The 19,740-nt window shown below is 37.8% G+C and overlaps 9 protein-coding genes across 11 annotated transcripts; 5 read left to right on the top strand and 4 right to left on the bottom strand.

The window, feature by feature from the left end:
• Positions 1 to 141: 141 nt before the first annotated feature.
• LOC132789057 (uncharacterized) lies at positions 142 to 11,919 on the bottom strand. Of its 2 annotated transcripts, none has more exons than XM_060796805.1 (4): positions 11,837 to 11,919; positions 11,558 to 11,782; positions 10,636 to 11,498; positions 142 to 292 (listed from the first exon to the last, which is right to left on the bottom strand). In XM_060796805.1, the coding sequence occupies exons 1-4, from the start codon at positions 11,861 to 11,863 to the stop codon at positions 172 to 174; spliced, it is 1,236 nt and encodes a 411-aa protein (XP_060652788.1). In that variant the 5' UTR covers positions 11,864 to 11,919; the 3' UTR covers positions 142 to 171. The 2 variants fall into 2 exon arrangements, with proteins under 2 accessions (XP_060652788.1, XP_060652787.1); XM_060796804.1 differs by lacking the exon at positions 142 to 292 and adding an exon at positions 10,370 to 10,567.
• LOC132793459 (uncharacterized) lies at positions 1,094 to 1,751 on the top strand. Its single transcript, XM_060803389.1, has 3 exons — positions 1,094 to 1,349; positions 1,416 to 1,531; positions 1,597 to 1,751. Exons 1-3 carry the CDS (start codon positions 1,323 to 1,325, stop codon positions 1,712 to 1,714), a joined length of 261 nt encoding a protein of 86 aa, XP_060659372.1. The 5' UTR covers positions 1,094 to 1,322; the 3' UTR covers positions 1,715 to 1,751.
• Positions 2,824 to 6,923, top strand: LOC132792367 (uncharacterized). 2 transcript variants are annotated; one of them, XM_060801709.1, is made up of 3 exons: positions 2,824 to 5,722; positions 6,485 to 6,606; positions 6,672 to 6,923. In XM_060801709.1, the coding sequence occupies exon 1, from the start codon at positions 3,122 to 3,124 to the stop codon at positions 5,216 to 5,218; it is 2,097 nt and encodes a 698-aa protein (XP_060657692.1). In that variant the 5' UTR covers positions 2,824 to 3,121; the 3' UTR covers positions 5,219 to 5,722; positions 6,485 to 6,606; positions 6,672 to 6,923. The 2 variants fall into 2 exon arrangements, 1 of the variants encoding a protein (XP_060657692.1); XR_009632994.1 differs by lacking the exon at positions 2,824 to 5,722 and adding an exon at positions 6,366 to 6,396.
• LOC132793525 (integumentary mucin C.1-like) lies at positions 7,573 to 8,471 on the top strand. The gene is made up of 4 exons (XM_060803489.1): positions 7,573 to 7,629; positions 7,698 to 7,791; positions 7,847 to 8,261; positions 8,326 to 8,471. Exons 1-4 carry the CDS (start codon positions 7,600 to 7,602, stop codon positions 8,441 to 8,443), a joined length of 657 nt encoding a protein of 218 aa, XP_060659472.1. The 5' UTR covers positions 7,573 to 7,599; the 3' UTR covers positions 8,444 to 8,471.
• LOC132791693 (salivary glue protein Sgs-3-like) lies at positions 8,931 to 10,099 on the top strand. Its single transcript, XM_060800725.1, has 4 exons — positions 8,931 to 8,988; positions 9,051 to 9,144; positions 9,209 to 9,818; positions 9,887 to 10,099. The coding sequence occupies exons 1-4, from the start codon at positions 8,962 to 8,964 to the stop codon at positions 10,002 to 10,004; spliced, it is 849 nt and encodes a 282-aa protein (XP_060656708.1). The 5' UTR covers positions 8,931 to 8,961; the 3' UTR covers positions 10,005 to 10,099.
• LOC132789058 (uncharacterized) lies at positions 11,915 to 13,533 on the bottom strand. Its single transcript, XM_060796806.1, has one exon. The coding sequence runs from the start codon at positions 13,209 to 13,211 to the stop codon at positions 12,156 to 12,158; it is 1,056 nt and encodes a 351-aa protein (XP_060652789.1). The 5' UTR covers positions 13,212 to 13,533; the 3' UTR covers positions 11,915 to 12,155.
• A 99-nt stretch (positions 13,534 to 13,632) lies between these two features.
• On the top strand, positions 13,633 to 17,385 carry LOC132789052 (heat shock protein 83). Its single transcript, XM_060796795.1, has 2 exons — positions 13,633 to 13,779; positions 14,730 to 17,385. The coding sequence occupies exon 2, from the start codon at positions 14,730 to 14,732 to the stop codon at positions 16,881 to 16,883; it is 2,154 nt and encodes a 717-aa protein (XP_060652778.1). The 5' UTR covers positions 13,633 to 13,779; the 3' UTR covers positions 16,884 to 17,385.
• On the bottom strand, positions 16,604 to 17,985 carry LOC132789065 (UPF0235 protein C15orf40 homolog). Its single transcript, XM_060796813.1, has one exon. It carries the CDS (start codon positions 17,857 to 17,859, stop codon positions 17,446 to 17,448), a length of 414 nt encoding a protein of 137 aa, XP_060652796.1. The 5' UTR covers positions 17,860 to 17,985; the 3' UTR covers positions 16,604 to 17,445.
• A 202-nt stretch (positions 17,986 to 18,187) lies between these two features.
• On the bottom strand, positions 18,188 to 19,585 carry LOC132789067 (stress-associated endoplasmic reticulum protein 2). The gene is made up of 3 exons (XM_060796815.1): positions 19,447 to 19,585; positions 19,232 to 19,352; positions 18,188 to 18,854 (listed from the first exon to the last, which is right to left on the bottom strand). Exons 2-3 carry the CDS (start codon positions 19,313 to 19,315, stop codon positions 18,744 to 18,746), a joined length of 195 nt encoding a protein of 64 aa, XP_060652798.1. The 5' UTR covers positions 19,316 to 19,352; positions 19,447 to 19,585; the 3' UTR covers positions 18,188 to 18,743.
• Positions 19,586 to 19,740: the final 155 nt, after the last annotated feature.

Below are 19,740 nucleotides of genomic sequence, written 5' to 3' on the forward strand. Positions count from 1 at the left end.
GATTCTGATCTTTAAGAAGTGGATCCACGATAAAATTACTCAAGTGGTAAAAAGAAGGGAATGTCTTATATGCAAAGTCCATTGAATTTATTTCATAATATCCGTAATTTTTGCATCCTTAAATAAATAAATATATATTTTTAGGTATGGTTTTTTTTTTAAGTTAATTTTTCAGCAATCTGTTGGTCTCGTAGTTACACAACGACTCGTGCTTGAATTATAATATTCGTTTGTATTGCAATGATAGAGCCAGCCCAAAAATTGTCCGGACAATTTGTAACAGTATACATAACTATAAAGAGAATAATATTAATGAATTTAAAATCATTTAAAGTTTGTTATTAAGGCTACTCACTCTTTGCAAGTTGTATCACTCTCCACGCGGAAATAACCTGTTTTATTGAGATCCGTACAATACTGATCGGGATTTACTTTTGGTACACAAGATGGCTAAAAGAGAAAGGATTTCTTTTGAGAAAAACCCACTATTAGAGTTTCAACAAACATACAGAGGAGACTTCTTGGGGTGAACAGAAGACCCCATCCTCTATACTACAATAATAGCCATCAGGACATGCCATTATAGAATCGGGATCAACGACAACCGTGCCATAGCAGACTCCATAAGTGAACTCATCCACGCAAGCATAGACAAGGCCGGTAAGTGAGCAATCGCTACAACTATCATCATCAGCGCAGTTGCCTACTTCAAGGACAGCTATGAATATTACCAACTGAAAGCAATAAAGAATGAGTACCACGAAATAATTTTCCTGCAGTTTACTCACGGTTAGCAACGACTTTATCGCGTTCATCTTGTTTTGCTTCTTTAAGAGGTCAGAATAATAATGACGGAATTCGAGGCACTGAATCGCCTTTTATAATGGGGCAATTATGATTTGTACTCACACTCTCACTTTGTGAATGGATTATAATAATAAAGATTGGGGATCGCATGCTAGGCATTGATACAGAAAGTTTCGAAAGTTTACTACATTTACTTGTGAGAAATTGTAACCTTTCATAGCAAAAAAAAATATTGGCACAATGAATGAATTGTAGGAAAGATAAAAAGGTGTACATCGTCCAATCTTTTCAATGTTTTGACCATAAAATTAAATTATTGTTCTATTATAAAGAAAAATATCAAAAAAAAAAAGTTGATTACAGATTTAGTTTATGGTGCAGGCCAAATAAACCAATAATCACAAAAATAATTTATTGACTAACATAATGCCTGCCGTAGATTAAAATATCGCTATGTTCGAGTTTTGGAAAACGCTTTGCAGTTTGAAAGGTGAATCGTCGGCGAATACAATAAGATGAAGTTAAAGATATTTCTTTTTGTGGTAACCAATACTTTAATAACAATAAGTTCCTTATATAATTGATAAATTATATATTATTTCTAACAGCTCCTAGTGCATTTTTTGATTTCCACAAGCGCTTCTACTACAGTTGATACGAATTTTAAAACATTCTGCACTGCAAATGGAAATTTCATAAATTCTGATGATCCTACCTGTACAACGTAAGTACATCTTAAATTTGGATCAATTTATAGAGATTTATATATTTTGTCTATCTTACATGTAGATATATCTATTGCTATATGAATAGAGGAACGGTAAGGGACTGCGAGATAGTTAAAGATAAGCAAGGATACTTTAACGGTGATGAATGTGTGTATGACAAGCCAGCCACTTGTACATAAATTTAAAATAGTAAAGTAACATAAATACTATATCTACAAGAACAATATATTTTAAAAAATAACCATGTACTCAAATTAAATAATAATAAATATATAGTATGAACATTTTAAAATTGAATTTCTTACAAATTTATTTTCGTTTCTGTTAATTAATCATTTTGAAAATTGGCTTGTCAAACCTCATCTCAAGTTAATTTGCATCTCATAAAATAATAATCAGCAGACCTTTATGATTATAATTCACAAGAAATGGTGTGGATTCTGATGCTTGAGAAGTTAATACGATAAAATTGCGCAAGTGATAAGAAATGGGAATGTCTTACATGCAAAGTCCAATGAAATTACTTCCTCTAATACGTAATTTTTGGATCTTTAATAATTATATATTTTCGTGTCTTTTGATAAAGTTAAAGTTCAAAGATAATTAAAGTTAATTTTTCAGCAATCTGTTGGTCTCGTAGTTACACAACGACTCGTGCTTGAATTATAATATTCGATTGTATTGCAATGATAGAGCCAGCCCAATAATTGTCCCGACAATTTGTAACAGTATACATAACTATAAAAAAAGAATAATAATGACTAATTCAAACTCATTTAAAATATATTATTAAGGCTACTCACTCTTGGCAAGTTGTATCACTCTCTACGCGGAAATAACCTGTTTTATTAAGATCCGTACAATACTGATCGGGATTTACTTCTGGTGCCTGCGTCGTTGCCATTGGCGTAGAAGACTCAGTTGATTGAGGAGTAGAAGACTCAGTTGATTGAGGGGTAGGGGATTAAAATAATATTTATTGGTCATTTTTAATAAAAACATTTTTTAATATACCAAAAATATACCACAGAATACAAATATATACCAAAGCCTATACTTAGAATATTGAGTATCTCACAGTCGTAGACAGTCGATTTTGAACTTGTTTTTTTTTTATACTTTATTAGTGATCTCCCAGTTAGTCATATAAATATTTTGGGTAGCGGGTATATTATTGTCATTTCATTTCATTGATGTAAAAATATTAATTATTTTTTATGAATAAATGAAAAAGAAAATGACAAATTTATTTCTACCACACTCTAGATTTCCAACAATTTATGTTTTCAACTTTTCCTACCATTACGCTGTACTAAAGATTTAACTTCGTTCGTTGAATTTTTTAATAACACATGTTGATTTTAAACCTCGAATGGAAAACGCAGTAAACTGTTCTAGTATTGTTGGCAGGCATATAACTTTTCAACCATTATCTCAGACAATTCGTAAAGAAATTTCGGACGTATAAAAACAATTAAATATTTTTCTGCAAATTGTGAATAACTTGAAAGAAATACAATAACCAATTCGCTATCTTACTAAAATAAAGGTAACAAGAAATTAAAATATTTAAAGTGGAAGCCGAAATGGATTCAAGCGATTTAAGTGATTCGAATGATTCGAGTGATTCCAGCAAATCGAGCAATTCATCGAATGAGAGTATAGTGTCGATTATATGGAATGCACCTAAAATAAAAGTAGCTGAATCTAGCGATTTAATTGATGAAATAACTTCTGAAGAATCTGAAACGACTGACGACTGCGATAAGGAACAGCTCAGTGAAGAAGCTCTAGAAATTAAAATAACTGCTTCATCAGTAACAATTGCAACAGCGAAACCGAATGAGGCAATAGATGAAAACCCAATTAAAGTGTCTGCAATAATTGATGATATAAACGTAAGCACAAACCGTGAAGAAGTTCGACAAATTCCAGCAACAAAAGATATTACAGAATCGGGAAAACAGCAAAAAATTTGTGCAGTAACCTCGATAAATGTTCCCCATGTGTGGGAAGCAGGTCGTGGAATTTGTGAGGCTCTCGGTTTGGAAGTGGTAAATGAAATAGTGACGGAAAAGAAAGAAACCGTTCAATGTGATCCGGCCAAACTAGAAGCTGAGGAAGCTAAAGTGAAAGACATTGAACTGGCCAGAACACTGGAGAAACGAGAAAGTTCGAATGCATTTTATGACGCTGATGCAAGCAAGTCATCTGAGAATAATTTCCCAAATGCATCTGATGCATTAGAAGTTCAGAAAGAAGATGAAACAAATAGTATACATTCAGAAACTGATACATTGACCATAACAGACGAGGCTACGGCAATCGATACATCAACAGATACGGCATCAAGTGTATATTTGTCTGAAGATGGCATGAGTCTCTCACTCGAAATGACGATGACGACAATTGATGACAAAAATATTGGGGATAAATCTGGAAGTTGGCCACGTTATTTCAATGAAATGAACTATAAACCCATGGAGTCGCAATCATATAAAAACATTGATTTGGCAGCAGCCCAGAAAATCTGGAAGACCTTCAAAGATGAAGACTACGTCAATGGATTTGAAAATAAAAATATTCGTGTCCCTCTTCGACCATTTTTCACATATATGAAAGCACCTGAAGACAAGGGCCAAGTGCTAATCGCACCACCGAAAATCACATTGGAACACATTGCTAGCGAGATGCTGGAAAATAATTATGGCGCCTATATGCATGTGGAGATTGGAAAACATGTCTTCGACTGCATACCCAGACTGCTGAAGATTTATTCGAAGTGGTTTGAAAGACTCAACAGAAACATCATTGAAGTTATGCTCGACGAACGCGATGTGCCGCCCAAAGGTTTTCGCGCGATCTACAAATGGATGCGCACTCAGAAGACGATCAAAAAGAAACATTTGGTCAAGGCAATGCAAGGAGCCAAATATTTGCAAATCGATACACTAGAGATGGAGTTGTGGGATCTCTTGAGTGATCCCGAAATACGCGAGAGGGCGGCATTCGATCTGTTCGCGAGTGCCGGCAATCTGAGCCTTCTTGATGATTTCCGTCCTCTGATGGCGGGTCGCGTTCGCAACTATTTCTTGCCTCTTGTCGCCAGCGATGATTTCGTGAAACTTCAGCCACAACAGTTGATTGTTTTGCTTAAGGCGACCACACTTGGTGTCAATTCGGAAATTGAAGTGCTATATGCGGCAGTGCGTTGGATACTCCACAGAACCCAAGATCGTCTGCCTCATATGCAAGAAGTCATGCAGTCGCTGCGATTCATCTATATGCCAATGGGATTTTTGTTTTCTCTACGCGGTGGTACGCTAGGGAAGGCAACCGATGACATCAATACGCCAGACTATGTGCTCTTGGAGTTTAGCAAGGATCGCATATTACAAAATCGTTTATCTGAAGCCATGTCCTTTATAGGCATGGATATGCAGGGTGACGAGGAGACGGACACGGATACCGAGGGTTTTGGGAAGCGAGCACTGGCCAGGAAACAGGAGTCACCTCGTCGCTGGATTTACTTCCCAATGTGCAAATATCATATGCCATACGTTGTCTATCCCTATGCACATCACTTCAAGTATGCTCAATTTATCGAGTTCATTAGCTCGATGCAGTTGGATTGGATGGCCGAAGCGAAGTTTGTTAATTCAGAGCATGACATTGAAGCCTGAAAAAGTCCTAAAATATTGCTATGTAAAATAAAATAAAGCTTAAAAGAAATTCGAATGCCAAATTTAGTTGGTCAAGTAACCAAGTAAACATGTTGACTGTGGAGTAGGAGACTCAGTTGATTGTGGAGTAGAAGACTCTGTTGATTGTGGAGTAGACGACTCTGTAGACTGAGGCGTAGAAGACTCAGTTGATTGAGGCGTAGAAGACTCAGTTGATTGAGGAGTAGAAGACTCTGTTGATTGTGGAGTAGACGACTCTGTAGACTGAGGCGTAGAAGACTCAGTTGATTGAGGCGTAGAAGACTCAGTAGATTGAGGCGTAGAAAACTCTGTTGACGATTTCAACAAACATACATACAGTCGTCCTTAGCTGAACAGAAGACCCCATCCTCTACACTACAATAATAGCCATCAGGACATGCCATTGTAGAATCGGGATCAACGACACTCGTGCCATAGCAGACTCCATAAGTGAACTCATCCACGCAAGCATAGACAAGGCCGGTAAGTGAGCAATCGCTACAACTATCATCATCAGCGCAGTTGCCTATTTCAAGGACAGCTATGAATATTACCAACTGAAAGCAATAAAGAATGAGTGCCGTTAAATATTATTCCTAGATTTCACTTACGGTTAGCAACGGCTTTATCCCGTTCATCTTGTTTTGCTTCTTTAAGAGGTCAGAATAATAATGACGGAATTCGAGGCACTGAATCGCCTTTTAATAATGGGGCAATTATGATTTGTACACACACTCTCACTTTGTGAATGGATTATAATAATAAAGATTGGGGATCGCATGCTAGGCATTGATACAGAAAGTTTCAAAAGTTTACTACATTTACTTGTGAGAAAATGTAACCTTTCATTGCCAAAAAAATATTGGCACAATGAATGAATTGTACGAAAGATAAAAAGGTGTACGTCGTCCAATCTATTCAATGTTTTGACTATAAAATTAAATTATTGTTCTATTATTAAGAAAAATATCAAAAAAAAAAAAAGTTGATTACAGATTTAGTTTATGGTGCAGGCCAAATAAACCAATAATCACAAAAATAATTTATTGACTAACATAATGCCTGCCGTAGATTAAAATATCGCTATAAAATGTTCGAGTTTTGGAAAACGCTTTGCAGTTTGAAAGGTGAATCGTTGGCGAATACAATAAGATGAAGTTAAAGATATTTCTTTTTGTGATAACCAATATATTAATAACAATAAGTTCCTTATATAATTGATAAATTATATATTATTTCTAACAGCTCCTAGTGCATTTTTTGATTTCCACAAGCGCTTCTACAACAGTTGATACGAATTTTAAAACATTCTGCACTGCAAATGGAAATGGAAATTTCATAAATGATGATGATCCTACCTGTACAACGTTAGTACATCTTAAATTTGGATCAATTTATAGAGATTTATATGTTTTGTCTATCTTACTTTTAGATATATCTTTTGCTATAGGAATAGAGGAGCGGTAAAGGAGTGCGATGTAGTTAAAGATAAGCAAGGATACTTTAACGGTGATGAATGTGTGTATGAGAAGCCAGCCACTTGTACATAATATGTGAAATTGGAGTAAAACATAACTATATATAATTTGTTCTTTTGAAAGAAATAAAAAGAATGAAAAATATATAAATAAAACCAAAAAATGTGTCAAACATGTATCCAAATTAATTAAAAATAAATATATCTACGTGCATTTCAAAAAATTAAATCAGTTTATGTACATCAAATCATTATAGGTGGTGTCGAAATGAGTTAACAGCTTATTTATTAAATAATAAATTAAATAATAATGTCTAATAATAAATGGCAGCTACTTAAACAAATAAATATGTTAAATATGTTTTTTAACATTAAGTAAAACTAGAATGCTGATTACTATGGCATTCAACTTTCCTTGTCGTTCAAACTTAGTTCATGTTATTTCTTGGCTTTATTAGAAGGTTATCTTTATCAAAAGAAATTTGAAAACAAATGACACAAAAAACCAAAGCACAATAAGATAAAATATACGTCCTTCGTCTAATCTGCTCGCAATGTTTTGACCGTGAAATGAAACTGTTTACCTATAAATAAATGCAAAAATATCATTAAAAAAGTCATTATTATTTACTTTTCCAAAATATTATATGCGAAGTCGACTGTTTATCATTAATTATTCTTCAAGAGCACTGTCTACAGTATTTTGATTTTAGATTTTTTTATGGTAAACATAAATATAACTGGGTCAAATAAACCAATTAACATAATCATAAAAATACTGACAAAGATAATATGTCTGTCATAGATAAAAATATCTTTATAAAATCTACCATTATTGCGAAAGAAATTGTAGTCTAAAACCTGAAACGTGCGCGAAAGCAATATGATGTTGTTAAAGCTATTTATATCTCTGGTAATCAACTTTTTGAGATCAGAAGTTTTAATCACTAGATAAATTCCATATTATTTTTATACAAACAGCTCCTAGTGCAGTATTCGATCGCCATTTGTGATGTGTGTCAGTCTGGAAAGGCAGCTTGTCATAGTAAAAACACCTATTCGATATGCATTGCTGGTAAATAAAATTAATTTTTATTCTGGATGTTGTCTTAAATTAATCTTGAGTTTAGGTGTACCAACATTGAATTTTATAACATGCCCAGCTGGGTATACGTGCACTGGAGAGAAGTTCATCTGTTATCCAGAGTCTAAGGGCTACCAGCCGATCTGTAATCCCCCTGACGACGGCTTAACGACACAAGCAAGCACAATCCCAACAACTACTACAACCTCAACAGCTCCAACAACTACTACAACTCCAATAACTACTGCAACCCCAAGAACTACTTCCACTCCAACAACTACTACAACACAAACAACTACAACTACTTCATCTCCAATAACTACTACAACCCTAAGAACTTCTACAACTCCAATAACTACTACAGCCTCAACAACTACAACAGAAGATACAAGTTCTGAAACGTTTTGCCAAAAATATGGCAATGGCAATTATGTTAACGAAAATGATTCCAGTTGTAAAACGTAAATGTCAAAATCATATTGCATTTGTATATCCACGAACTAATTAATAATATATTTTATTCAGGTTTCTACGGTGCTATCGTGGAAGGGAAACTATAACCGATTGCCAGCCAGTTAATAATATAGAAACCTATTTTAATGGAGACCAATGTACGACTACGAAACCAGATTATTGTACATAGAAATGCACTTGACTGAATATAACCGAAATTGTAGGAACTAAGACTTAGAAATATAAGTATTTAATTGAAATAAAAGTTATATATTTATGATTTAAAATCGTACTCAAAAAATTGCGGTTTTAACAATAACAAGATTTTAATACACTGAGTATAAGAAAAATATAATTATATTCCAATAATTAAAATTGTTAATGAATTATAAACTTGAAGTCTACTAAGTAATTTATCTTCCCCTTTTTTAAATTATTTATTTTATAAATAGTATTCTATCTTAAGGATATTCTCGGAGACAATCATATCTGTAAATCCACCTGAGCTCTTAGATTATATTGTGCCGGGAATTTAAACAATAAATTATTATCAAGTCTAATAAACTAAACTCAATAAACTAATAAGCTGAATCATGAGTTTTAGGCAATGATAATAGGACCATAAGAGATAAAATGTCTATATAAGATCTACAACTCTTGCAAATGATATTTTAGTCCAAAAAGTGAATCGTTGTGGAATACATTAAGATGTGGTTAAAGTTGCTTGTATCTCTGGTAATTAAACATCCTGATAAATAGAATTCCAGATAAAATTATCCTCTCTATTTCATCACAAGCTCCTGGTGCAATATTTGAATGCCGTTTGTGATGTTTGTCAGACCGGAAAAGCAGCGTGTCATAGCAAAAATACTTATTCGATATGCATAAACAGTAAATATGAAAATGAATTCATAATACAATTTCGTCTATAGCCTTAAAATTTTTTCGAGTTCAGATGTACCGACATATAATATTATAACGTGCCCCGATGGCTACACATGCACTGGTGATAAGTTTATTTGTTATCCAGAGGAAGATGGCTACGAACCAATTTGTAATCCTGAAGATTCAATCACAAGTGATACCACCACTACGATTGAAAGCACTACTCCGACAACCACAACACCAACAACCACAACTCCAACAACAACAACACCAACAACCACAACACCAACAACCACAACTCCAACAACCACTACACCAACAACCACAACGCCAACAACCACAACGCCAACAACCACAACGCCAACAACCACAACTCCAACAACCACAACGCCAACAACCACTACACCAACAACCACAACACCAACAACCACAACTCCAACAACCACAACGCCAACAACTACAACACCAACAACCACTACACCAACAACCACTACACCAACAACCACTACACCAACAACCACAACACCAACAACCACAACACCAACAACTACACCATCGACTACCACTACAACTGCTGAAAGCACAACTTCAAGCTCCTCGACAACAAATCCTTATCAAACATTATGCACTGCAAATGGAAATGGAAATGTCACAAATGATGATGATCCCACCTGTAAAACGTAAGTACATCTAAAATTTGGCTGCATTTTAAATTTGTATTTATATGTTTTGTCTATCTTACTTTTAGATATATCTATTGCTATAGAAATAGAGGAACGGTAAGGGACTGCGAGATAGTAAACGATAAGCAAGGATACTTTGACGGTACTGAATGTGTGTATACCAAGCCAGACACTTGTACATAAATTTAAAATAGTAAAGAAACATAAATACTATATCTACAAGAACAATATATTTTGAAAAATAAACATGTTCTCAAATTAAATAATAATAAATATATAGTACGAACATTTAGAAAATAAATGTCTTTAAATTTATTTTCGTTACTGTTAGTTAATCATTTTGAAAATTGGGTTGTCAAACCTCATCTCAAGTTTATTTGCATCTCATAAAATATTAATCAGCAGACTTTTATGATTATGATTCACAAGAAATGGTGTGGATTCTGATGCTTGAGAAGTTAATACGATAAAATTGCCCAAGTCATAAGAAAAGTGAATGTCTTACATATAAAGTCCAATGAATTTACTTCCTGTAATACGTACATTTTGGATCTTTAATAATTATATATTTTCGTGTCTTTTGATAAAGTTCAGGTGTAATAACTATTTGATTAAAGTTAATTTTTCAGCAATCTGTTGGTCTCGTAGTTACACAACGACTCGTGCTTGAATTATAATATTCGTTTGTATTACAATGATAGAGCCAGCCCAATAATTGTCCCGACAATTTGTAACAGTACACATAACTACAAAAAAAGAATAATAATAATGACTAATTCAAACTCATTTAAAATATATTATTAAGGCTACTCACTCCTTGCAAGTTGTATCACTCTCTACGCGGAAATAACCTGTTTTATTAAGATCCGTACAATACTGATCGGGATTCACTTCTGGTGCCTGCGTCGTTGCCATTGGCGTAGAAGACTCAGTTGATTGAGGAGTAGATGACTCTGTTGATTGTGGTGTAGAAGATGCAGTTGATTGTGGAGTAGAAGACTCAGTTGATTGAGGAGTAGAAGACTCAGTCGATTGTAACGTTGAAGACTCAGTTGACTGTGGAGTAGAAGACTCTGTTGATTGAGGCGTAGAAGATTCTGTGGACTGAGGCGTAGAAGACTCAGTTGACTGTGGGGTAGAAGATTCAGTTGACTGTGGAGTAGAAGACTCAGTTGACTGTGGAGTAGAAGACTCAGTTGACTGTGGAGTAGAAGACTCAGTTGATTGAGGAGTAGAAGACTCAGTTGACTGTGGAGTAGAAGACTCAGTTGACTGTGGAGTAGAAGACTCAGTTGATTGAGGAGTAGAAGACTCAGTTGATTGTGGAGTAGAAGACTCAGTTGATTGAGGAGTAGAAGACTCTGTTGATTGAGGCGTAGAAGATTCAGTAGACTGAGGCGTAGAAGACTCAGTTGACTGTGGGGTAGAAGATTCAGTAGACTGAGGCGTAGAAGACTCAGTTGACTGTGGCGTAGAAGATTCAGTAGACTGAGGCGTAGAAGACTCTGTAGACTGAGGCGTAGAAGACTCCGTTGACTGTGGCGTAGAAGATTCTGTGGACTGAGGCGTAGAAGACTCCGTTGACTGTGGCGTAGAAGATTCAGTAGACTGAGGCGTAGAAGACTCTGTTGACGATTCAGTGGATGTCTCACTTGTTGTTGCTGGTACACAGGATGGCTAAAAGAGAAAGGATTTCTGTTGAGAAAAACCCACTATTAAAGTTTCAACAAACATACAGATGAGTCGTCCTGAGCTGAACAGAAGACCCCATCCTCTACACTACAATAATAGCCATCAGGACATGCCATTGTAGAATTGGGATCAACGACACCCGTGTCATAGCAGACTCCATAAGTGAACTCATCCACGCAAGCATAGACACCGCCGGTAAGTGAGCAATCGCTACAACTATCATCATCAGCGCAGTTGCCTATTTCAAGGACAGCTATGAATATTACCAACTGAAAGCAATAAAGAATGAGTACCAGAAAATAATTTTCCTGCAGTTTTCTCACAGTTAGCAACGACTTTATCGCGTTCATCTTGGATTGATGTGTCTGCTTCGTTAAGATGTCAGAAGAATAATGACAGAATTTGATTAAGTGAATCGCATTTTAATAATGTAGCAATTATGATTTATACACACAGTCACCTTGTGAGTGGATTATAATAATAAAGATTTGGGAATGGGTAAATACATAAATCAAGGTTCTGCACGTTTGGCATTGCTGCCGAAAGTGTCGAAAGTTTATTATATTTATTTGCATAAATATAGATAAGTCTGCTCCAGAACTATTTTTGTATTCACATTCGCTCCCCATTTGTCACTTAGATTTAAAGATCCTCGGTCTCCTCGTTATCCGCTTCGTGCTTCGCCTGATCTTCTAGCCAAGAGCGCGTCGTTCGTAGCGAGGGCAACCGAAAACGCCACTCATCGCAGCAATGCGTGTAGACATGCTCCCCAAGTTGCAGCAACTCCTTGGCGAACTCACGTTCGTCCTCTTTCCATGCACGCTCCCCGTCGCCAAACATCTCCATGCGCACCAGAGCCGCCATGGTTGGTCCTAGATACTTTTTGATGCCATTGTATAGCTGCGGTTTGGATAACTGCGTCGGTGTGGCAGCACTCAATGGCGGGTTCTGTTTTGGTTGAGTCTCCAGCTTAGCTACAGTCGCCTTTAAGGATGCATTTTGAGCTGTGATCAAATCAAAGCTTGCCTGCAGTTCATCGTACTTTTTCTGGAGCTCTGCGAGATTGCGGTCCTGTTGAAGAGCAGCGAATGCTGGTTTGCTATCCTCGGTCTCGAGTTTGGCTAATTTTGGTGTCGTCACATTGTCTTCGGCACACAAATCAATCACTTGCGGCATTTCAATTCTGCTAATTGGTTGCTGCTCCTGCACAGGAGTGATTTTTTGTCTTTTGATTTCATCGATTGCTAAGGGACGTGGCGGTGTGCGACTTCTCACCGCATATTTACGGCCAAAGCGTCCATCCTCCGAAAACCCGAGTGGACACTCGAAATTCTCGGGAGGTATTAAGTGCACCAGTGTGGGAGTAGTTAACTTGACCATTGTCGCTTCACCATTCTCGTCGAGATGTCCCAGATCCCATGCCAGCTCCTTGCTTATACGAGCCAGTGTCGGCGTTTGATTTGGTATCAGCCTATCCAACTTGTAGTTCATGAAGCATTCGTAGCGAAAATGACGCGCGCAAACCGCGCGATTTGAGAGTTTCTCGCGTGCCACATTTAAAATGTCTGTATTTCCGCAGTTTTTTAACCATGCCTCCAGACGCACTGGGTCCCGAACAGGCAGTTTAAAGAAGTGCATTTTTGGATTACGCTGCGTTGACACTTGGCAGTCACGAAAAACACAACGAGTTCCACCCATTTCATTTAAAAAGTGTTTGTTTACAAAAATTCACAAAACTTAGTCTTAACTCAGTGTGACCGAAAGATGAATTTATTTATTCTGCAGAAATATACCTCAAACTTTCACCTGGTCACATCCGCCTTACGTTCAATAGGGTCACCCCAAATATCAGACATAAAGAAGGGCAGCATTAATATCATTTTGAATAGCCAATTTTATGCAATATAAATTTATAAAATAATTTAAGTTATTGAGGTGATCAATTTATTCTAGAAAATTCCGATTGTGAGTGTTGGAACTTAGCACTTTATAACACTGAAGATTTAATCGGAGCAACCCTGTAGTGACAACCGGAAGCGGTAGCCCTGTACTCTAGAATTCTCTAGAAGCGTCTAGAAGTTTCGTAGCATTTTCGTTCACCCTCTATAAAAGGGGCAGCACGCCGATGCCGGCTTGTCAGTATTGAAAAAAATTTCGTGCGGTGAGCGTGTTTGTGAAAGCGAAAAATTGAAATTCATTTTCTGCCCAAAGAAAACTGAGAAGTTATTGTTTTTAAAGTTTATTCTGTGAAACATAAAAAATCAAGGTAAGTTATTTCACATTTGTGGCCAATTTCAGCAATTTTCTGTGATCAAAAGTAATACGAAAATGTAAAGATGCATTCGCGATGGTGTTGTACGACTGTTGTAGGGGATGTGTTCTTGACACAATTCTTCCTCGTGCATTATCGATTGCGGAAAATTCTAGAAAATGCGGTCAACTTGCATGTTTCATTCAGAAATTTGCATTTAAAAGTACTAAAAATTTTCGTGTGCTCACGCATAGTCATCGCAACCTTTTGTTAATTTAAAGAGCGCGCCATTAAGTTGAGTCACACTTTCTCATTGTTGCCGGCTAAGAAATTGCGAATATTCTGGAACAATATTTAGCTAAGGTTAATTTAATGCTGAGTTAATTTATTTTTTATTTATTTATTGCTTTTTTATTTACAATATTTGGTTATCCAGTTTTCATACATAATTGCATCATTGTACATCGTTGCATATTACACGTGCTCTTTTAAGTTCTTTCTCTTGCTTTGAAAGAAAATGCCATGAATTCGCAGATATTATAAAATTTGCATTCGAATTACGTACATATTTGCAAAGAATTTTTCATAATTTAAGAATGACGCGATGTCGTCGGTTGTCCAGGCAACACTTCTCGAGTTTTCCATATTGATGTAATGTGTACATTGCACACACAAACACATGTATGTATATACATGCAAAATATACTTGTCCTTTGGCCATTTTGTGTTTTTTTGTTGCTTCGAACATTCTGGCAGCTCTGATGTACACATGTAAATGAATGAATGAAACATAGGGTACATCGCGAGTGAGTAAGCATGACATGAGGGTGAAAAAGCAAATGGCGGAGAGGGCAAAGAACTCTGCTTTCTTTCAGTTCTAATCTATCCATTGTTTATTGTTTGCAACCCCCCGCATTACCTATTTACTAATTTTTTGTATTTTATTTTTTTTTTTTATATTACAGATGCCCGAAGAAGCTGAAACATTCGCATTCCAGGCTGAGATTGCTCAGCTGATGTCCTTGATCATCAACACATTCTACTCAAACAAGGAGATCTTCTTGCGTGAATTGATTTCCAACGCATCCGATGCGCTCGATAAGATCCGCTATGAATCCCTGACGGATCCCAGCAAGCTGGACTCTGGCAAGGAGCTGTACATCAAGCTGATCCCCAACAAGACGGCTGGTACTTTGACCATCATTGATACCGGTATCGGCATGACCAAGTCCGATCTGGTCAACAACTTGGGTACCATTGCCAAGTCTGGTACCAAGGCGTTCATGGAGGCATTGCAGGCTGGTGCCGATATTTCCATGATTGGTCAATTCGGTGTGGGTTTCTACTCCGCCTACCTGGTTGCCGACAAGGTCACCGTCACCTCCAAGAACAACGATGACGAGCAGTACATCTGGGAGTCATCCGCCGGTGGTTCGTTCACTGTCCGTGCTGACAACTCTGAGCCCTTGGGCCGTGGTACCAAGATTGTTCTGTTCATCAAGGAGGATCAGACCGATTACTTGGAGGAGAGCAAGATCAAGGAGATCGTGAACAAGCACTCGCAGTTCATTGGCTACCCCATCAAATTGTTGGTGGAGAAGGAGCGCGAGAAGGAGGTCAGCGATGATGAGGCTGATGATGAGAAGAAGGAGGGCGATGAGAAGAAGGAGATGGACACTGATGAGCCCAAGATCGAGGATGTTGGTGAGGATGAGGATGCCGACAAGAAGGATAAGGATGGCAAGAAGAAGAAGACCATTAAGGAGAAGTACACCGAAGATGAGGAGCTGAACAAGACCAAGCCCATCTGGACACGCAATCCCGATGATATTTCCCAGGAGGAATACGGAGAGTTCTACAAATCGTTGACCAACGATTGGGAAGAACATTTGGCTGTCAAGCACTTCTCGGTGGAGGGTCAGCTGGAGTTCCGTGCTCTGCTCTTCATTCCCCGTCGCACACCCTTCGATCTCTTCGAGAACCAGAAGAAGCGCAACAACATCAAGCTGTACGTGCGCCGTGTGTTCATCATGGACAACTGCGAGGATCTCATTCCTGAGTACTTGAACTTCATGAAGGGTGTGGTCGACTCTGAGGATCTGCCCCTCAACATCTCTCGTGAGATGTTGCAGCAGAACAAGGTGCTGAAGGTTATTCGCAAGAATCTAGTCAAGAAGACCATGGAGCTGATTGAGGAGCTCACCGAGGACAAGGAGAACTACAAGAAGTTCTACGAGCAGTTCAGCAAGAACTTGAAATTGGGTGTCCATGAGGACAGCAACAACCGTGCCAAATTGGCCGATTTCTTGCGCTTCCACACATCTGCTTCTGGCGATGACTTCTGCTCGTTGGCCGACTACGTGTCCCGCATGAAGGAGAACCAGAAGCACGTCTACTTCATCACTGGCGAGTCTAAAGATCAGGTTAGCAACTCTGCCTTCGTTGAGCGTGTCAAGGCCCGTGGCTTCGAGGTCGTCTACATGACTGAACCCATTGATGAGTACGTCATCCAGCACCTGAAGGAATACAAGGGCAAGCAGCTGGTGTCCGTCACCAAGGAGGGTCTTGAATTGCCTGAGGATGAGGCCGAGAAGAAGAAGCGTGAGGAGGATAAGACCAAATTCGAGAGCTTGTGCAAGCTGATGAAATCCATCTTGGACAACAAGGTCGAGAAGGTCGTCGTGTCCAACCGTCTGGTCGATTCACCATGCTGCATTGTCACCTCGCAGTTCGGTTGGTCCGCCAACATGGAGCGCATCATGAAGGCCCAGGCTCTGCGTGATACCTCCACCATGGGCTACATGGCTGGCAAGAAGCACTTGGAAATCAACCCCGATCATCCAATTGTGGAGACCCTCCGCCAGAAGGCCGATGCCGATAAGAACGACAAGGCCGTTAAGGATCTCGTTATCCTTCTGTTCGAGACCTCTCTGTTGTCCTCTGGCTTCTCCTTGGACAGCCCTCAAGTGCATGCTAGCCGCATCTATCGCATGATCAAGCTGGGTCTTGGCATCGATGAGGATGAGCCTATGACCACCGAGGATGCCCAGAGCGCCGGTGATGCTCCATCCCTTGTTGAGGACACCGAGGATGCATCCCACATGGAGGAGGTCGATTAAACAAACCATAAGATTGGCCGGAAAGATACATTATCTCACCATCAAGAACATCCCCACCACCCCATCCACAAAATTACATCCGAAATTATTTGAAGTTGATCACATTTCTCATTTCCTTAGTTGGAACCGCTTTATGTGGTTACTCTTGACAAACAGTTCATTTAATATTCGGTTTATACATACATTGTAATTTGTATTTACGTTTTGTCGCGTTCTAGGCGGCATAAATACGCTTACTCATTTACATAAAAACAAACATTTACATAAACAAATACAAGCAACATATGTAATGTTAGGATCCAATAATCATTCACTAAGAGAGAGCAGTTGTCGTTTATAAGAAATTTCTAATTTAGCATCCAAGTAATTTATGTAATGAAAAACAAAAATACAAAGACTACATACACATTAGATATAAAAAAAATGGAATATGTAATAAGGTTGGATGATCGATGATAAAAAAAACTACAAATTAAACAAGCAAATTATGTTTGAATCAAAATTATGTATTTTATTTACTGGGTTGTCAATATTAATGGGTGAACAGAAGAATATGGTTAGTCTATGAATCGCATTCCTTTCGCAACAACTGCTCTATCGTCTCCACTGTTGAGACGCCTTTGCTGATGAGTATCACTTTGTTACGCGACCGGGAACCTTTGTCAAGGGAGACGTCACTTTTGCGAAGCCCTAAGACTTTTGATAGGAATTTCACCAGCTCAGCATTGGCTTCTCCTTCACTGGGTGGCGCTGCAATCTGGACACCAACGCCTTCCAAACCTATGTCGGTTATCCCGTTTTGCTTGGCGCCCGGTTTAGCCAGTATTTTAATGGCAATGTTGCCACTCTTGTCCAGTGTGACCGGTGTGTTTGTTGCTGCCGGTGCCACTGTGACATTGGCAGCAGTCGCTGATTTTCCTTTCCCCTTATTTTTTGACATAATGTGTGTGTGGGCCGCGGAATAAATGCGCCGCATTAGATTTCTTATTTTACGAATTTAATTTCACAAACATTGTTTTACAAAACAATTATTGACTAGACGTAGACGATGCTGCACTCGTGTAGTATATGAGCAACTGCTTGACAGTTGCGTGTGGCTCATACACGTTCCAGCGTAACTTGCATGTTTACACTGAAGTACAAAACTGTCAGCCAGGGCTGCAGACATTGAAATTATGGGCGTGCACACAACGAACAAGTCCTAATCAAGATTACAGTATGACTCCAATTTATCGTTTGGTGTTGCAATGATAAAACCATTCGAAATTATATTGCTTTTCAAAATTGCAAAGAAACGAAAAATGTTTAGGTAAAAAATTATTATATATATTTTTTCATTATTTATGTATTTACTTGTAGTTTTCATTTTCCTAATCGTCACCGAAAACAACGCTTAAACACTTGCATGTTTCAAATTGCTGCAAAAGCATCTAAAAATGCTATTTATCATTTTCTTATTTTTTGTTTGTTTATAAATTTGTGCCTGCTCTTTGCACAAACAATCAGCAATTAATTAATTTGTTTAGTGCGCGGAGCGGTTCGCAGGAATGCTTTTACAATATGAGCGCACATAATATTCTGGTTTGTTTTTGTTTAAAGCTTAATTATTAATAAAAATACAAATATGGACTTAAATTTTGTATGTGTATAAGAAATACATATTGCATACAACAATTCAATGAATTGGAAAGCCAAGTTGTCAATCTCTGCAGACGTTGCACATAGTTCCGGGATAATTCTTCAGCTACGATTGGAGTATGATGACGGGGGAGAGGAAAGGAAATCAGACCTGCGGTTGAGTGTGTGTTTGTGGTGTGTGTGCTGAGCTTATGGATTATATCTTTAAATTTGTCTTCAAGTTTACGCAGCCCGAATGGACTGTATGATTTGGAAAATCGCTGATCCACACACAACAAAAATGAACAGCGCCAAGAGCCAGGGTCCGACGGGGTATTGTCCTTCTTTCGTTTTCTGAATTAGAGGGAAAAAAATTAAACAGATTAACAACAATGTTGCTATCGAGATAAACCACTAATTGGAAATGACCAGATCAGCAAAACCGACGGCAGTTCGACAGCATTTCCAGAAGCAGCGATAACATTCACTCATATACACATGCACACAAACTATACAACATACACACATACACTAGCTCACATGCGACAACAATAAAATCAATGACGGCGTGGCACTTTTCGCTTATTGGGTTCGATTCTGTGCGGCGCGTGCAAGTGCCATTATCTCATTGTTGTTATTGTATCCACAGTGAGTAAGTGCAGTAAGCAGCGACTTCAATTGCATTCATGCATGCCATTTTGTCAAAAGATATGTATAAACATAACACATACCGAGGACTTGGGAACATTGCCACGCATTGTCACATATTTGCTGGCCTTCTCGTTAGCGACGCGCATTCTCTGTGGTGGTGCCATTTTTTCTGTTGTTGTATGGGTTGCTGCACAGGATGCACTGCAAGAATTTGAATAACATTTTAATAATTCATGTATATTTTAACTAACACATTTTAACTTTACACACACATAAATTTCACGAGCGTATTTACCTGCGTTCAGACTGAAAATAACAAAGCGAATGTGAAAGTACGTAGCGCGACACGTATAAAAGAGCCGAAGCCACTGACAGTTCGTGCGTGTGTGACAGCGTCGCAGAGTGACCGCACTATATACTGGCTGCAAAAAGTATTCAAAATATACAGATAAAAAATGTGTATTACTTTTTTATTAAATAAAAAGATCGTGCAGCATTTTAAATTGAAAATCTTTTTATATAACCTCTTCAAGTAATTCAGACAATTCTTTCTTTACATTTCATAATCAGCAAGTTGAATTTTTGAATA

The sequence above is a fragment of the Drosophila nasuta genome, chromosome 3 (assembly GCF_023558535.2).
Source record: "Drosophila nasuta strain 15112-1781.00 chromosome 3, ASM2355853v1, whole genome shotgun sequence".
NCBI classification, from domain to species: Eukaryota; Metazoa; Arthropoda; class Insecta; order Diptera; family Drosophilidae; genus Drosophila; species Drosophila nasuta.

Excerpts from the sequence above, each read along its gene's own strand:
- LOC132789067 (XM_060796815.1), bottom strand. The coding sequence starts at position 19,315 with ATGGCACCACCACAGAGAATGCGCGTCGCTAACGAGAAGGCCAGCAAA. Across the intron at positions 18,855-19,231 it reads GCAATGTTCCCAAGTCCTCG|AAAACGAAAGAAGGACAATA; the intron begins GTATGTGTTATG and ends CCTCTAATTCAG.
- LOC132789065 (XM_060796813.1), bottom strand. The coding sequence starts at position 17,859 with ATGCGGCGCATTTATTCCGCGGCCCACACACACATTATGTCAAAAAAT.
- LOC132789057 (XM_060796805.1), bottom strand. The coding sequence starts at position 11,863 with ATGAACGCGATAAAGTCGTTGCTAACT. Across the intron at positions 11,499-11,557 it reads CAGCTCAGGACGACTCATCT|CCATCCTGTGTACCAGCAAC; the intron begins GTATGTTTGTTG and ends TTTCTCTTTTAG. Across the intron at positions 293-10,635 it reads AGTGATACAACTTGCAAGGA|TTATGTATACTGTTACAAAT; the intron begins GTGAGTAGCCTT and ends TTCTCTTTATAG.
- LOC132791693 (XM_060800725.1), top strand. The coding sequence starts at position 8,962 with ATGTGGTTAAAGTTGCTTGTATCTCTG. Across the intron at positions 8,989-9,050 it reads TAAAGTTGCTTGTATCTCTG|CTCCTGGTGCAATATTTGAA; the intron begins GTAATTAAACAT and ends TTTCATCACAAG. Across the intron at positions 9,145-9,208 it reads TTATTCGATATGCATAAACA|ATGTACCGACATATAATATT; the intron begins GTAAATATGAAA and ends TTTCGAGTTCAG.
- LOC132792367 (XM_060801709.1), top strand. The coding sequence starts at position 3,122 with ATGGATTCAAGCGATTTAAGTGATTCGAATGATTCGAGTGATTCCAGC.
- LOC132793459 (XM_060803389.1), top strand. The coding sequence starts at position 1,323 with ATGAAGTTAAAGATATTTCTTTTTGTG. Across the intron at positions 1,350-1,415 it reads TAAAGATATTTCTTTTTGTG|CTCCTAGTGCATTTTTTGAT; the intron begins GTAACCAATACT and ends TATTTCTAACAG. Across the intron at positions 1,532-1,596 it reads GATGATCCTACCTGTACAAC|ATATATCTATTGCTATATGA; the intron begins GTAAGTACATCT and ends TCTTACATGTAG.
- LOC132789058 (XM_060796806.1), bottom strand. The coding sequence starts at position 13,211 with ATGGGTGGAACTCGTTGTGTTTTTCGTGACTGCCAAGTGTCAACGCAG.
- LOC132793525 (XM_060803489.1), top strand. The coding sequence starts at position 7,600 with ATGATGTTGTTAAAGCTATTTATATCTCTG. Across the intron at positions 7,792-7,846 it reads CTATTCGATATGCATTGCTG|GTGTACCAACATTGAATTTT; the intron begins GTAAATAAAATT and ends TCTTGAGTTTAG. Across the intron at positions 8,262-8,325 it reads AATGATTCCAGTTGTAAAAC|GTTTCTACGGTGCTATCGTG; the intron begins GTAAATGTCAAA and ends TATTTTATTCAG.
- LOC132789052 (XM_060796795.1), top strand. The coding sequence starts at position 14,730 with ATGCCCGAAGAAGCTGAAACATTCGCATTCCAGGCTGAGATTGCTCAG.